The 18,091-nt window shown below is 31.2% G+C and overlaps 1 protein-coding gene across 1 annotated transcript; it reads left to right on the forward strand.

Moving 5' to 3' along the window:
* The first annotated feature begins 2,175 nt into the window (after nt 1-2,175).
* On the forward strand, nt 2,176-15,999 carry LOC143062116 (nose resistant to fluoxetine protein 6-like). Its single transcript, XM_076233926.1, has 15 exons — nt 2,176-2,591; nt 4,095-4,282; nt 4,827-4,893; nt 5,806-5,884; nt 6,574-6,761; nt 7,462-7,629; nt 9,103-9,199; nt 9,517-9,609; nt 9,911-10,079; nt 10,385-10,464; nt 11,252-11,359; nt 12,195-12,312; nt 13,915-14,104; nt 14,881-15,023; nt 15,679-15,999. Exons 1-15 carry the CDS (start codon nt 2,207-2,209, stop codon nt 15,802-15,804), a joined length of 2,199 nt encoding a protein of 732 aa, XP_076090041.1. The 5' UTR covers nt 2,176-2,206; the 3' UTR covers nt 15,805-15,999.
* Nucleotides 16,000-18,091: the final 2,092 nt, after the last annotated feature.

Consider the following 18,091-nt stretch of genomic DNA (forward strand, 5'->3'; position numbering starts at 1 on the left):
TTTTATTTTTTGTTATTCTACTTTTTATAGTATATCATTGTAGAGTGTGTTAATCACTTGTTTTAAAGAACCCTTTGGGATACAATAAAAACATAAGACTGTTCAAAATGGTCATTGTTCTTCTTGTGTCCCCGTATGGATAATGAAGAAGTTATTTCTTTCTTAGCATCTATTTTGATTTTTTATGAGTATTGACCCTGATCATAGAAAGTAGTACAAATTTATCTATAAGTATGCAGGATAACATTTTATCAACCGTTATATAACTATTGTTTGTGATGTATGATTGATGATGGAAGTTTTTAACGACCTTGACTGGCTATACAGTCCTTGCACGGTCAGCTGATGTATGATTAAAAACAAACATTGTCTTTTATGTGTGTGAGGGGTGGAACACTCGTAATAAACAGAAATAAACAATTATTACATTACATGTATGTTTTATTAGAACCCGTACTTATGATTGGCTCACAACAATCGTAAGACTGTACAAAGTAAGATTTAATTTCCAAGTATGGTCAAGTATGATGCGACATTTTATAGATTATAACAGCACGCGGTTCTCGTGACCACGTGATAGCAATGCATAGGACAACAAAAGGAAACATGGAGATAAGTCGTACAATCACGGTGGTAGCATTAGAAAAGTTATTATTAGAATTGAATTTTTTTTTGTAATTTTAAAAGTTTGTAAAAAAAAATTGATCGTGAGGAAATTTTAGTATGAAGCGCCTTTGAAATTTATTCGAAATGTGCGTCGTTTAAAATAAATGCTTTTACACCCGACAAAAGTACAAACATTCAGTTCTCAAATGTCACCAATACGGAATCTAGTTATAACCTTAAACAGGTCTCGAACAGTGAGTCAGATAGATTTCATTTGTCGACAACTTGAGTTCTTATATTTCATTCGTATCAAGAAAAAAGTACTTGTTTGCATCCATATGCACCAATAGTTCGTTTATGTCTCTGTACTCCACAAACATATAAGATGAGTTATTATAAAAAACAAATTTACTTGAGGTAGCTTCGACCATGGAACTTTTTAACGACCTTGACTGGCTATAGATCCCTTGCACGGTCGGTCCTTAGGGTAGCTACGTTGTCTTCCTCCATTATGGTTTTCGAAGTAGCAGATAATAAATAATTGATCTAGATCCTTAATGAAATGTGCCAATTTTGAGAGTTGTATGTAATTTATGTGTTAGACTTTAAATGGTAATATAGAAAATGTTATGTGCTTTATCATATTTGCGGCTGTATTTTCTAAAAAAAAAATCACAATTTGTGTTTGATTTTTTTTCTTCAAATATGCAAAGTTCGGGGAGATAACTCAAATAAAGTAAGTATATGATTAAAGTGTTATGCATTTAACTGTTTTAATATGTTAACAAGTCCGGTAATCCCATGTTTTTCATTTTCTTATCTAAAAGCATGTTATAAGAGCTAGTTTTTCACATCTTATCTAAAAAATTCTATGGTATAGTTTTCTTTTATCACACAAAAACAAAGTATGATGAAAACTTCATTTTGGCAAATGATAAAAAAAAAATAACTATTGATTATAATTAAGACGACCAAGCCACTTTAAGGAAGTTCGCTTGTCATGTTTTGGGATTTTTGTCAGATTTTCGGAATCCTCTGGTTTTATCCATTTGATTTTCTTAAAGAAAATTACCCATTGACCCCCCCCCCTTTTTTTTATATTTAAATCTTTTACATGTATAATGACCATCTATAAAATTCTTATAAAATTTTAATTATTTTTTAAAAGTTTTTGAGAAATTAAACTTTTCAATGATAAAGCTATGACAAGTCCAGAGAGAATATTTTCCCGCCAAAATGTCAATGGCTAATATCTCGAAAACAAGTACATTACCTATAGAACTTTTTTACTCCTTTGATTCCTTTACTAATTCCCTATCAATATATACTAGTGTTTTGAAACTGAGAAGCGAACTCCCTTACGAACACACTTATTGCAGTTTTATAGTATGAACACTAATTTGTTATTATTGTTTCGTAAGTGTTTGCACTTGATCACGTTTATTCGATGTTTGATTATTGACCCTACCATATCAAAGGTTGATACTTTATCAACATATTCCTTGCATGATTGATAAGTTTGATGTTACTTTTAATTAACTGTAAATAAAACTTCCATTTATTAATTCATGGCTGTAGGTCGTTACCAAAGTGGATAGATATGCAGAGTTCAATTATATATATTTTATTGCTTATAGCAAATGTACTATGTCTAGAAAACGAAAATGATTACAATGATATGTTTAATGAAATAAATTATTCAAAATTACGTGTAAACTTGATTAAAAATCGTCCTGATGAATTTGTGAATATTGTTAAATCAGTCGGTACTATAAGTGATATCAATAATGTGCTACGTAAAATTAAAACAGATTCCATTAAACATGGTCAATCGTACAATTCGTATATATCTAGTGAGAAAAACAACGACTTGCTTGAAGTAACATCAGAATCACCGCCAACCGTTCAGATTTCTGAGGTATGTCTAAACCACAGCGCAGCAGTAGATGAAGGATATGAACAGCAAGTGCCTTGGGCCTTGTCAAGTGAGTGTTTTTTTTTACCTAATTATATGTTATATAATAATGCCAGGGTTTTTTTTAACAATATGTTCTCATGGCAAATGAATAAAGCTGTTTATATAACTTATTTCAGAACTCATTCAGAAATTGATGATTTTCGGCCTTAATCTTGTCACTTTTGTATTAAAGAAAAATAATAAAACTTTTCTTTGCGTTTAAAGTGATGAGCGATGATTATCTAAAGAAATAAAACAAAACCATAGCTTATTCAAAAGAACTTTTAGGTCAAAACTTTAGATATTGTCTAATTCTAGACATAACTGCAGAAATCTGAAGCTAAAATAGACGACAAAAGAACGATTTCAACCTTGCTCACGCAAACTTCACTTTTTAAGATGGCGATATTACTTTGCCGCAACTATGGCGTGTTTGCGCAAATATGCTATAATGTACGATTTTAGAATGATAAGTGTTATATTGCATTAACCCAAAACGAGGCGGAAGAAACCAAAGGGATATTAAACTTCATAAGTCGTCTTAAAGACAAATTTACAACACCATAGCAAAAAAACGAAAAACGAAAAAAAACCAAACAAGTTAGATAAACAAAAGTTACATATACTTTTGAATACTTTGAAAAAAGTTGCAGTCTGTTATGAAAAACTTTTCTATAGACTTAACAAATCTGAAAAAAATAACAATAGAAATATTTCTCACCCTACCTTCCATTGCAACGTCGTAAATAGAACTAAAGCATTGAAAATTTATACGTTTCAACTCGGGGAAATGTTTTTCATATTTCAACAGGACATACAAATCAATTCAGTTAAAATGTCTTGTGAATAAAAAAACCCACATACTGATCACAAATACTGTCGTTTCTAAATAAATTTTACAACGGGACTTCTTTAAATCTTTGATATTGTCTTGGTAGGCAAAAGGTGTGCGCATTTAAAATTGTTTTAACCCACTCATAGTTTGAGCCTTTACCATACCAGGCTATATGTACCATTTCTTCGTTCGTTGTGTGTACTTTAGTTTCTGCGAAACTAGGGGTTAGTTGTTTGTTTTATTTGTTGGAACACATACTAAAATCATGGACAAACAAGCTCCAATATAATGTAATTGGACAGTTTCTTTCTTTGATATGACACGGCCGATGATTGTTTAAGTCTAATGAAAAGTGGGTTCTGATTCGTCAACATATTGCAGTTCATGGTCTTACTAGGTGAACGTGCAAGCTGTAATATGCTGTCTTTCAACAGAAAGATCATTCAAGAAAAAGAATCACTAGTAGTCAACAATCTTTTGTTGTTATTGTCAAGTGTTTCGAGGACGGTTTGTCGTTGTTCGAAACGTGCTATTAATACAAGTAATATAAATAGTATTAACGTGATATTTGGTTTTTATACAATTTAGCGTTGAGGGTAAAATCGATAGGGCTTTTCTTTTTAATATAACATACAAGACTACATCAGTATTTATTCCAAACTTTGACCACTTAATGATACGTACATACAATTTTAGTTATAGACGCTGCAGGCAAACCTTCATCAAACATACTAGGTGGAAGTACTAAATGGTTAGGTGCCTATGACGAATGTCTTGCTGTTACTACTGCACAACCAGTGAACGGCATCACTTACAACTTCAAAGGACAATACTGTACAGCATCCTTATCAATAACAGGAGATATGGCAAAGTATATACGGCGTGTAAGTATAATATTACCAAGTGTTGAAAAGGTTTGGCTGGCCACAAAACCAGGTTCAACCCAACATTTTTTCTTAAAATGTCCTGTACCAAGTCAGGAAAATAGCATTTGTTATCTTATAGTTCGTTTCTGTGCGTGTTGCATTGCGTTTGTTTTCCTTGCACCTCAGTGTTCCTGTGGTTTCGTTGTTTTCCTCTTATAGCTAATGTGTTTCTCTCAGCTTTAGTGTGTAACCCGTATTTGTTTGCTCTCAATTGATTTATGACTTTCGAACAGCGTTATGCTACTGTTGCCTTTAGTTGACATGTGTGTTAGGACCCTCCGCTCTCTAGTGAACATACTTCATATAAGAGAGTTCATATTCTATTTTGGAGACTGTAAAAAAATACCAATGCAGTCATTCAACAGAGAAAAATAAAAATGTAGCAAAGTTGGTCAAGACATGAATGAAATATCATGAAAGCTTACGGCTGGCAATTGATCACAACTTCCCCTGTCTCAAACTATTTTAATCATTGTTAATTCCAAAGTATTGTGCTTTTCAGATTACTGTTGGAATATGTGTTCCAAACAGTTGTAATGAGGCAGATGTCAAATATCTCATAAATACAGGTAGGTTCGACATTGTCATTTAGTTTTAACATACTTTCCTTTTACTAATGTGGAAATCATATCTTCTAAGTTGAACACTGTATGTTAATAGCTTAGTTTTTATCCAAAAAGATTATTTCAAAACAATACAGGAAAAACTAATAAAAGGTAAAATCACGAAAGTTCTGAACTCCGAGGATAATTCAAAACGGAAAGTTACTAATCAAATGGCAAAATGTGAAGCTCAAACTCATGATTAAGTGTTGAAAAGTTAAAAGAAAAATCTGCCAAGAAATAACGTTTTTCATTGAGCACACGGGATGACTCCTAATAATATATTTCGGGTATAACCTATAAATTGATGATTAATTAGCATTGAAGAGACTAGAGTATCTTATCAATTTTCAAGGATGGAGTGATTTTTCCATTTAAAGGTGTAAAACATATCAATAACATGCCTTCTTCTCAAAAACCAAAACCACTGTTTAACAAAAATAAGGAGATGCGGTATGATTACATTCTAACATGGAACAATGGAGTTAAATCAACAACATACACATACGTTAATAAAGGCTGAGCTCATCTGATCGGTACAAAAAAGAAAAACATCTAACAAAAACCCAGACAGGACGGGGCAGGGTATTTATACATCCTTAACAACAAAACAAAATAAAAAAATCAGATCTGAGAGTACTCGTAGTTACTGATAGGTAGTTCAAAGCAAATAACAACTTAATAATGTTTCATTCAAAGACCAAAATATCAATCACATCCAACATTCATTCGATTAAAAGTAAAGACGTCATTTACAGTTAGAGAAAAAAACATTTCATGCAATATTTTTTTTTATTTGTGTTTTTGCACATTGTTATCTGTAAATATTTTAAGATAACATACAATGGTATTTATATATATATATACTTTATATTCAAGCCAATAATACGTTTAAAGCCTCATCTATCGAATGCCAGGAACCAGACAAACCACTTGACGATAGGGCAATTATTGTTCTGTAAGTTTATTTGTTACACTCACAATCTTGGTCAGTTTTCCCCATTTTGTCATAAACATTTATCAAACAAAAACATGCATCAGATATCCACTTGTACTTTAGCTATATCACTAAGGAGGCAATGCTTTCTTGATGTTCGCGTATGTGTTTTGGAGGGTGGGGTTGTGTAGCGGTATGCATATCGTTATTTTACTTTATATTTATTTGCTGTTGTCTTCCATTTAGGTCATTATCACAAACGCCAGTATAGTTTTGTGTTTCTCCCGATGTGTATATTTATTAATATAGTAGTCTGTGTTATAACCTTCGTTTTTCTTTTGGCGATTTCGGTCTTGTATAATCCCATTGTCTTCCAACTTTTTAGTTTCCTTTTGGATACAGATATTATTCCTTATGTAATTTACCATTAGTTCTGCACTAATGATAGTTTGTGATATATTTTTTTTTCGATCCACAATGATTTCTTCGACTTTTTTTTTACGAGCAAAATTTCTGCAAAGTCTTATGTCTTTTCTTTGCTGTTATGTCCTTTTGGTCCATCTCATTTTGAATGTAAATACACGCTTATTAATTAGATAGTTCAGATTTGTACCACATCAAAGCCTTCCTTGGCAAGTTTAATCAAATGAAGACTTTGGTGACCTCTTAAACTAACTATTTTCATATATTATGTTTCTATTTACTTTAAGCGTGGTTGTATGTTTATTCATAGCAGTTATGGTACTAGGGACATTGTACGACATTGTTTTTATACAACGGCCAAAGTGGGAAACTGAGGATCAAATGGCTTCTTCTGAGTATGAGGTCAAATACTCTAAGAAAGGAGAAAAGGCCTCACTCCTGGACAATGCTGATTCTAAAATTGTTCATGAACCAGGTAATGAAAAGGTTTACTACACATTAAACAAAAAACTTCTTCACTAAATTATGTCATCTAGTTAATAATCATTTTGTTGCTTCGCCATGGTTTAAACATTTGTATCTACAACTTTATAAATTTTGCATTAAATGTAAGCCAAACAAGACTATTTGTAAGTTTTAACTGTTCGTAAACAGTCATCGTGGCTGTCATATTTATCTGTAACAAAGTTTAATTGACTTTTTTTTTTCCGGAAATTGTAGTCTGTATTTTGCTTACCTTACTCACTTTTAACATAGCTTGCTTGTTATTTTGGATATTCAATTGAATACCTAGTTAGGTTTTAATTCTACTTTATTTGAAGGACAAACCCACAAGAATTGCCAATTCCCGCTGTTACTTAAACATAGATAAAAAAATCATTTCAACCGTTAAAGTATAACTTAACACTAATTATTACATTATTCAACCAGTACACTTTCAAACGCACTTAGTGTTGATGCGTTAATTGTAATATAAAATTTTGCATGCCACAACTAAGATTTCTTAAACAAAAAGGTTGCACTGAGGCGGATATAGATCTTTTAACTCTAAATATATTTTTTATCCTTGTCACACACACAAACTTAGTCAAAAGTATGATAATTTTACCAACTAAGTATGCGTGTTAAGACAGATATCCTACATCGGTACTTCTTAAATCTGCTTTGATTTTAAGGACTCATTGGGAAGATTCTCTTGTCGTTCTCCGTGTACACAAATGGAGCATCCATCCTAAGGACAGAGCAAAGTAAAGATACAATAACGTGTATCAATGGTATACGTTTTATATCCATGACATGGGTGTGTCTCGGACATGGCTACTTATCATCTTTTAGCATCGCAGGTAAATTCTATAGTTGCATTGTTACAAAAATCCATGTGTATCGTTAAATGTTGAAACCACAAAAAAAAAACAAAAAAAAAACAGTACATGATCTCGAAAACGGACACCTACTTGACAATTGTACTTGCTAGAATGAAGTTGTAATGGTAGAGACAATATCTTAGCAAATCTGGTAACAAATCAATGTTGACAATAAGTGAATGTTCCGATAAATATGGGCCACAATGTACAGAAAATGTTTAATGTATATATATACGTCCATGTACGGGACGTGTCATGGTATATACCTGTCCGTCAGTCCGTCCGTTTGTCCATCCGTCTTTTACATGTCAAACACGAACTCAAAATCGCTTAAAATAATTTACATGAAACTTTGGTGAAGTAGCTCAAAAATGCTTTGAGTAGTTTTCTTGAAGCCTTGGTTAATTGTTTATATCTATTGAAGAAGGCTCCTTTTCGATTTTTATAAGTTTAAAGTTTTACGTTTGTGAGTTTGTGGAATTTTATTCATACTAAGGGGTGATTTTCCAAGTTTGAGGACAATAACTCAAAAGTGCTTTGAACTGTTTTCATTTAACTTCTGTGACTGGGTCATGTCTATTCAAAACATAACGAAATACTAAATTTCCATCTGAAACCGGATGTAAATAATGCAGGAGCCTGTCGCATATCAATATCTGTAATTCTGGTTTCCATTCACTTATTTGCAATAGGGAAGTTAACTTCTTGCAATTACTGAAATAAAATTATAATGGAAATTGGGAATGTGTCAAAGAGACAACAACCGAACCATAGAACAGACAACAGCAAAAGGTCAACAACAGGTCTTCAATGCAGCGAGAAATTCCCGTACCCGGAGGCGTCCTTCAGCTGGCCCCTCAACAAATATGTATACTAGTTCAGTGATAATGAAAGCAATACTAAACTCCAAATTGTACACACAAAACTAAAATTAAAAATAATACAAGACTAACAAAGGCCAGAGGTTCCTGGCTTGGACAGGCGCAAAAATGCGAGGGGTTTAAACATGTTAATGAGATTTCAACCCTCCCTCTATACCTCTAGCCAATGTAGAAAAGTAAACGCATAACAATACGCACATTAAAATTCAGTTCAAGAGAAGTCCGAGTCTGATGTCAGAAGATGTAACCCAAGAAAATAAACAAAATGACAATAATACATAAATAACAACAGACTACTAGCTTAAACTGCAAAATAGCCTCACATGTACAAATTAAATGTATAAAATTGAGTATACACATATTCGAGTTTTGATATAATCAATTGCCACTGATGAAAATAAGTTGTGTGTTAAAAAAATGAATATCAATCAGATGTTTTTGGTATGTATTTAAACGGGAAAACATATTCCCATCTTCGTTTCAAAACATAAGGGAAATATGCTTTTTGTTAAGGTTTCAATATAACCATATCGACATGTTTTTATAAGTTTTTATTATATTTTTAATTCAGATAATATTGCTACAGCTTTACCCAAATATAAAGAGAGAATCTCATTTAGTATCATAACCAACTCATTTGTATCAGTAGACTCATTCTTTACTTTGAGGTAGGTCTATTTCATTTAGTTCTTTTGCTAAATTTGTTTAGTTTCCTATACTAATAACACATTAAACATCGATACAATATGAATTGACTAAATGAAGAGCTCAAATTTGTGTAATTTCATTAGACAGTTTCAATAAATTCCTTATCAGTACTAAATACTACAAGAGAAATAATACTAATTATAACGTAGTACTCTTTTGTCTCTTTGTCGTACATGCTAGTAAAGGGAAAAGTGAGATTTGCTTTTAGAACTGTCATATTCCTTATTAATAATGTTCATACTCAATTTATTTACTTGTATTGTGAATAATTTCACAGTGGGCTGCTGTTGACATATTTGGTCATGAAGAATTTAAAGAAAACAGAAGGAAAGATTAACTGGGGGATGTTTTATTTTCACAGATTTTGGAGGTATTGTATGTTTTCATATTAGTTAAGTTTTAGTATTCTAGTAACTTTCCTACAATGCTCAAGGTGTAGTTTTTTGGGTTTTTTTTTATATATATAAATTTAAACTATAGTCTTCAATTTGTTTCTATTGTAAATCAAAAGTTTGCAATATCATTTAAACAATTTCTATAAGTTACTTTTCCATTTCTTGTTTGTTTGGTTGTTTTTTATATCTTAAAATCAAGCTAAAACCATGTGCTTTATCCAGTTTTCCTAATTCTGACGAATACATTTGTTATTATTCCTATACTTTTCATTACAGATTAACACCTCCATATATGTTGATTTTGATGGTATACGTGTCCCTGTTTCCATACATCGGAAGTGGTCCTCTCTGGGAAAAAGACGGCCCAGAACCAAATTACTGCAAAGACGCCTGGTACTACAATATATTGTATATCAACAATTTGGTAGATGATCCAAAAAAGCAAGTTAGTAAAATAAACATTATGAAATACAATCGGGTGACAGCTTAGTCAGTGGACTTTTTCAGTTGCTCGAAAATTTTGTTCAGGTATTATTCTCAAATTCTAATTTCGTTGGATTAATTTCTAAAGATACATTAATTCATCGGAAAACTTTTTCTTTGTGTCCTTAAATATCCTTATTGTTGATAAAACAATAATTCGTCATAATTTCATAATAATTGTAAGGCAAATATTATAAATTGTTGACACATCTATCTGAAGGAAACACACAACATAAATATACCAACTTTTGTGTATTCTATTTACAGTGTATGGTATGGACATGGTATCTTGCTAATGACATGCAGTTTTTCATATTGAGTCCCCTTATTCTTCTACCACTATTTTAGTAAGTGTTTAGTTAAGTTGAACACATAATATGAATCTGGTATAGGATCGTGAATACAGTTAAATATCAAGTTGAAAAACAAGTTCAAAATGTGTTTAAAAAACACGTTGTATTAAAAATAGGCGTAACAAATAACACAAATGTGTATATCATTATTATGATTATTTATTGAATTTGAATTTTCTATGATTTTACAAACTAACAGTATTAAATGAAAGTCTTTGGAAATAGAAATATAGAAAACACTGTGAAGATTAAAAGAGTGTCGGTCATCAATATTTATAGGAAAATAAACATAGTTTGTTTAATTTTTTTGCCGTTTGCAGTATTGTGAAAACCGGTGAAGGTTAAAACTGATTTCTCTCAGATACTGATCGTAATGTTAAACCATTTTTTTCGAAGACATGTTTTTTTTATTCATTAATCGGATTGATCACTGACCTTGTTGTTGTCTTCCTCATGACATTTCCTCCAGAATCAAATACCACTTCTTTCACAAGGAGGCAAGTAAAATGTACAATTTAAATGTTTTAAGATTGGATGCATTTGTATCATAGTTGAATTAAGCAGTCCAACTTTTTACAGATATGAACTCTTCTCTCCCTTTTTAAAACAAATTCTACCCACTGTAGTTATCAATCCAGTAATAATCGTTAAAATAATTGTTCTGTTTACTTTTACATGCAAAAATATTACTGTAAAACCCCAAAATGATATAAATTGATGTCACGAATAATAAGATTAAAACACTAAATTCTTTTCTCTTATTAAACCCTATCGATTTTAGTTCACATTTAGCAGGAGTTGGAGTATTACTTGTGTTTTTGCTGGGAACTTGGATTTCTACAGGAGTTGTCTCTTCTTATTATGAAATACCAGCGGGTGGCTTTGCTCAGTACGTAATAATGTTGACTAATTTTAATATATCCTTCTTGAAAATATTAAGAATTTCAAATTGAGAAAAGGATCAGTTTGTATTTTTTGGCTTCTGAACATACTATTTGTATACAACTTAACTAAGTACTGGATATGATATAGCATTGAAAAGCGATTAGATTAAAAACGAGAAGATAGCAAAAGCCAATCAAAAACCATGAGTTGATGAAAATCGACAACACCATCGGTCAAAAGGCATAGAAACGTAATGCAACGATAAACAGCAGTAAACATGGGAAGTATTATTGCCAAATACAATAAATGTACAATATAAAGTTAAGTTAAAATCAATCTTAGAAAGGAGATATAGAATAATAAAATGAAGAATTCAAATAGAGAAAAATATTCTACGAGTGACCGAGCAACACATCTGTCACGAGTTGAATTCTTTGATGATGTTCTTTTTATTACATTGGGGAGTGGCTTTTTCGTGAAATTAAAGTAGAAACTGTCAGGAACTATATCCTTTTCTACGCATTCACAATTACATTATCGACGTCTTCACAACGCCTTTTGTTGTATGACGTCAGAGGAGTGAAATAACCACGTTTATTTCACATGTGAAATTATCGGTTTATATTTCAAAGGAAAAATCAATGTAATGCATTGCAACTAATTCAATGTAATAACACCATATATCTAATTCATTGAGTTTTGAAATTAGATAACTTATTTAAAATATAGAATTCGTATAAATGTTAAAAGAAAAACAAGCTTTTTACCACCGAGAATTTTAATTGTCAATTATTATACAAACAAACAGTAAACAATACTAGTTATGCGTATTTTTTTAGAACCGAACATCGCAGTAAAATATATGACAGACCGTATGCAAGAATGGGTCCATATCTAGTAGGGATGTATACAGGATACCTCTTATATAAAACTGGCTGTAAGTGGAGGGTTAACAAAGTAAGTAACAGTACAATAAAAAAAAAGTAGAGCTAATATATATGCATGAAGAAATAAATGTATCATATTCTTGTATAGAAGAAAAAGATACAGACAAATACATAGATTTTATATTTGTTGTCAGATATTTTACGCTACTGGTGTAGTATGTTATATATGGCAGCTGTTATCTAATAATTCATTTTTATGAATGTTGCATTGTTGTTAGTTATTTGTTGCACTTCTGTGTTCATTATTTTCCTCTTATAGTTGATCCTCGGTTTTAGTTTATAACCCGAATTTGTTTTGTCTCAATCGATATGTGACTTTTAAAAGCTGTATACTACTGTTGCCTTTATTTAAGTCTTTCCTGTTTACAAAACTTTGAATTTTTCGAAAAACTAAGGATTTTCTTATCCCAGGCATAGATTACTTTAGCCGTATTTGGCACAACTTTTTGGAATTTTGGATCCTCAATGCTCTTCAATTTTGTACTTGTTTGGCTTTATAAATATTTTGATATGAGCGTCACTGATGAGTCGTATGTAGACGAAACGCGCGTCTGGCGTACTAAGTTATAATCCTGGTACCTTGATAACTATCAACATATTTGAATGTTGTGCATTAATGGCATTTACTACTTTGATAATCAATCACATTTGATACATAGCAGCTACAAAGTCATACAGTTTTACTTTCAAATTTGAAAATGATACCCTTTACTTAAACATGCATATTTCAGTACGTGCTATCATTTCATATGGCAATGTGGACATGGAAAATGAAAATAAGACTTTCTATAGTTTATGCATCCGAAGAACTTTATGGATTTACCTTTATCGAATCAATTGAAAGCCAGAGATGTATGTGGTCCAGAATTAAAGCGAAATATATTTCAGTTATATTCAAACTTTGCCTGGGGGAGCTGGAACTTCAGTTTTTTTTCTTTGTTAATTTTTATATTTCAAAACAGAAAATATGGATATGCTATCAATAGTATCAGTACCGAAAAACGGAATAAAAAGCTTATAGAGTCCAATAGCAGCGGTGTGTACCCATTGCTAAGACAAAATGAAAATTTCACTTCATAAATTGTGTGCATCTGTAGCGTTTTCTGCATTTATCTTTATCGGGTACGCTCAAAACCAAATATTTGAAAGCCTAGAATGTTAATAGTTATTGAAGGTACCAGGCTTATAATTTAATACGTCAGACGTGCGTTTCGTCTACATAAGACTCATCAGTGACGCTCAGATCCAAATAGTTAGAAAGGCAAACAAGTACAAAGTTGAAGAGCATTGAAAAGCATTTATTGATAGGACAGATATAAAAAAAAATGTTCTTATAATAAAAATATTGAAATACAGACCGAAATAATACATAAAAAATTGAATAACCAAAACTAATGGACACCATTACATGAAATGTTGAAATGCATAAGCTTATACGGAATTCATATTGTATAAAATACACAGAAAGGATACCCTGGATGAGAAAAAGCACAGAATGCTTTTGTTTATTCTAATGTTTACGCTATTATTAGTTAGAGTAAGTTTTGTGTATTGAAAGTCGAAGTGAACAAAGGAAATGTTGTTTTATATATATTTTATAAATACTTTTCAGTGGCTTAATTTGATTTTGTGGGCTGTATTTGCTGCCTTAGCATGTTTGATTCTTTATGGCTTACATGGCGATGACAATGGAAGTGTCACATTGTCCAATGAAGTAGCAGCACTATACAATACTGTACATAGAACGATATGGGGAGTATGCATATCGTGGGTTATTTTTTCATGTGCAACAGGCAACGGAGGTAAAATGTTCAATCATAATTCAAGCCTTTTGTTTGGTTAAGAATTTACGCCATTCTATTAGTCCTTCCGACTATCAAGCAATTCCATATACAATAACTTATCTTTGTTTTGTTGAAAATTGTAAATATTGTATTAAAGAAAGTAATTTCAAAAGGTATATCTGTAGTAAAAACTTTTTGTCTTGGATCTTTCGGTGAGTAATGATTCACACTAAGAACAAACGCAAAAGGTCAAACAACAATAATAAAAGCTGCAGAATCGATTTATTACGATTTACACATATCAGCGACGATCGGATCAAAACATTAAAAAATAAAAACGGTGAATTGGAAATATTTAAGTATCTAAAGATCATTGTCTGAAATACATTTTTTTGTGGTTCTCTTTGCTTGTGATACTCAGACAATATTGTTTGATCAAAATGCATTAAATTGTTACTTTGGTATGTCTCATAGTAACTATACTCATATGTTTTCAGTCAAAACAAATTTTGATATCAAATTTTGATTTGAACTCTTTTTAATGTGAAAGGGACTTTTAAATGTCTTTTATTTCTTCATTAAAACTTGGATGACAATTAGACAATTATGCCTAAATCAATTTGATTTATGGATGTTTATAAAGAAATTGAGATTTTCAAGTTTCTCTAATTAAATCTGTTACACACATAGAATGGAATGAAGCGTCTACTCTAAACCATTAAGTTATTAATCCTTAGATTAGTATAAATGAAACTATTATGATTCGTTATAGTAACTTTTTTTATAATTTTTAGGTTTTATTAACACAATTTTATCGTGGAAAGCCTTTGTGCCTTTAAGTCGTTTAACATATATGGCATATATGACTCATATGATTGTGCAGAGCTATTTTAGATTGACTAAACAGAGACTAGTTTTTCTAAATGATATGGAAACAGTAAGTTCAATATACAATTCAATAAATTCAAAGTCAATTTCTGTTTAAAAAAAAAGAGGGCAAAGGATTAAAACTCATAAATCGAAAATAAACTGACAACGTCATGGCTAAAAAAGAAAAAACAAGACAAACAATAGTACACAAAACACAACATAGAAAAAAAAAGATTGAGTAACACGAACCCCATAAAAACTGGGGCTATCTCAGGTGCTACGGACTGGTAGACAGCTCGTGTTCCATATGTGGTAACGTACCCGAATGTGTTCAAAGAGAATGAAAATAGACAACTCCACGGTCAATAAACTACTTTTGATCATGTTTTCCTCTATATTTGCTTTTGATCCTTATTTATCATATGGTACAACCAATTTAATTTTGAATACATACTGAATCATAGAAAAATGGGTTTGAATCAACCTTAAAATAATTAATGATTCTGTAATGAGGGTTCCTCATGTGGCATTCATGATTAAATTCACAGCCATAAATATCGAATGATACATGTTTTGAACAAATACTCATCAAGACAATCATGATTATAATTTTGTAACACTCGTTTCTTTAAAGCCGATTCAAAAAACGACGTTGAAGAGCTGAAAATTTCAAAATTTTAGGCCAATGTTATAATCATTAAATTTTGCACTTTTAATTACAGATATATGAATTCCTTGGACATATATGTTTAACATTTGCTGTATCGTTTGTGTTGTCACTAGCTTTTGAGCTTCCAATGATGGGATTGGAGAAAATCATTTTCAAAAGAGAACCCAGAAAGAGATAACCTAATTTGAAATTCAGAAAAAATATCTATTTCAAGCGGAAATGACATCTCTATGAAGGTCAAGGAAGCAATTACGTGATTCAAAAATACAATTAATACTCATTCATATTATGATGATATCTGAGGCATAGAAATGCTAAAATTTTATACATTCTCAATTCCTAGTGTAATAAAAATTATTTAAAACAAAACTGCTATGATTACATCACTCACCATGCGAATCCATATTCTGTCAAAATGTTATAATTAAGATACAATCGGCAAATTTACAATAAAGACTACCACCATGTTAACGTACAGTCCCTAGTGGATTTAGACAAAGACACATCATCTAGGTCAACCTGTTTTTCTTATCAACAATAAGGTCCATAATGAATCTCTGAACCTATCAGCAAAAACAAAAATAATGAAAATACAAAAGTCCGGGAAAAATCAAAACGGAAATTCACTAATTTAATGAATAGGAAAATAAAAAGCTCACACACATCAAACGAATGGATAACAACTTTCATGTTTCTGATTTGGTACAGACATGTTTTATGTCGAAAACAGTGTTTAGATATCGGCACGATTAAAATTATAACTATTAAAGTTTAAGGGCTACTCGTTTATGTTCCGTTTGTTTCTCCAAACCAAAACATGTATAAGTATTATGTCACCTTACGACCTTTAACAATGAACAAACCTCATCCAGCAAAGAATAGCAAAGATCTGCAATCAAGACCATATTCGTTGAATAAAAAACACCAAAGGTATAGAAATATGTTTATCTGTTAATCACTGATGCAGCAGTAAAACCCATGTTAAATAGAAATCATTTTTTAGGTGGGCAGGGTGTTTTCACTAAAGGCTATAAAATCCTGGTAACTATCACCTGGATCTATATGCAACTTAACCAATTTCCACTGAGGATTTTGGCTATGTTGGCTATAACTCCTTAAAAGAGTCGACTGACAATTTCGGCTTTATTGACAATTCGGTAGATAATTTTTGCACTAAAATTTGTCCCAATAAATCATAAATTTCAAGATAATAGGCAAAACCACAAATTATGGCAACATTTTTCATTAAGGGCAATACCTCTAATAAGGAGTTATTTGACCATTTTTGCCACGTTAACTTATTTGTAGATCTTGTATTGTTGGTAAGTATTTGATATATCAAAAGCTTCTTTCTATTTCATGTGGTCTGTTGTTGAGAACTGTCTTATTGGCAGTCATACCACACATCTTAAATTTATCAATATTCTGAAAATTGTTTGTTCTGTCAGTATTGTCTATCGTTAATGGTTTTAAAACAATAGACATAACTTGCATATAAACTCATCATAGATACCAGGACTAAATTTAGTATATACAGATCCAAAAAAGTTAAAAAGGCCAAATAAAGTACGAAGTTGAAGAGCATTGAGGACCAAAATTCCTAAAAGTTTTGCCAAATACAGCTAAGGTAATCTATGCCTGAGGTAGAAAATCCTTAGTATTTCAAAAAATTCAAAAATTTATAAACAGTAAATTTGTAAATATAACCATATCAATGACAATTCATGTCAGCACAAAAAGTGCTGACTACTGGGCTTGTAATACCATTTTAAAGTTTTAACCTTAGAAGCCATGTTGAATGGCTAACCAGATCATTGTACACATATTATCAACTATAAATTATGATTTATGACATTCCTGACTTGAGATAGGCCCATGGACAATTGAGAGATTGGACAATTGGTGAACTATTAGATACTGTAACAGTTAATGAATTAAATACAAAATATATTTTTCGGATGGAATAAATCCAGATATTTTTTGCTACCAGGTATTTATTATGGTCCTGAAAACGCCACGCTTGTTGGCAAAACATTTCGACCAGAATAAACTCTTACCAAGCCATAACAGATGGGTGTTGTTGTCTTTATTATCGTTTTAATAATAAATGTGTGCTAGATGCAAAAAATATTAATTAATTATTTATCAATTCTTGTATTTATGAAGGTAGTTAATCAAACTCAATGTTTAAACAAAAATTCAGTAAAAAAATGTTAGTTTCATAACAAAAACCAAATTGAAATTAGGTGTAGCAGCAGGGTAATCATCACTGGAGAAAATGCATTACTTATTATAGAATTCCACTGTCATGACTGTCATCTTAAAAAAGAGAGATACAGACATGAACATTATAAAAGAAATAAAAATATCAAATTGATAACTAAGATTTCCCTAAAACCATACTCATTGCTCAATGTTGATTGCAGCACGGCTACCTATAGTTGTTTACTTCAAGAGTTGCCTCA

The sequence above is a fragment of the Mytilus galloprovincialis genome, chromosome 2 (genome assembly GCF_965363235.1).
Source record: "Mytilus galloprovincialis chromosome 2, xbMytGall1.hap1.1, whole genome shotgun sequence".
In the NCBI taxonomy this organism is placed as follows: domain Eukaryota; kingdom Metazoa; phylum Mollusca; class Bivalvia; order Mytilida; family Mytilidae; genus Mytilus; species Mytilus galloprovincialis.

Excerpts from the sequence above, each read along its gene's own strand:
- LOC143062116 (XM_076233926.1), top strand. The coding sequence starts at position 2,207 with ATGCAGAGTTCAATTATATATATTTTATTGCTTATAGCAAATGTACTA. Across the intron at positions 5,885-6,573 it reads GATAGGGCAATTATTGTTCT|CGTGGTTGTATGTTTATTCA; the intron begins GTAAGTTTATTT and ends ATTTACTTTAAG. Across the intron at positions 10,080-10,384 it reads TAGATGATCCAAAAAAGCAA|TGTATGGTATGGACATGGTA; the intron begins GTTAGTAAAATA and ends TTCTATTTACAG.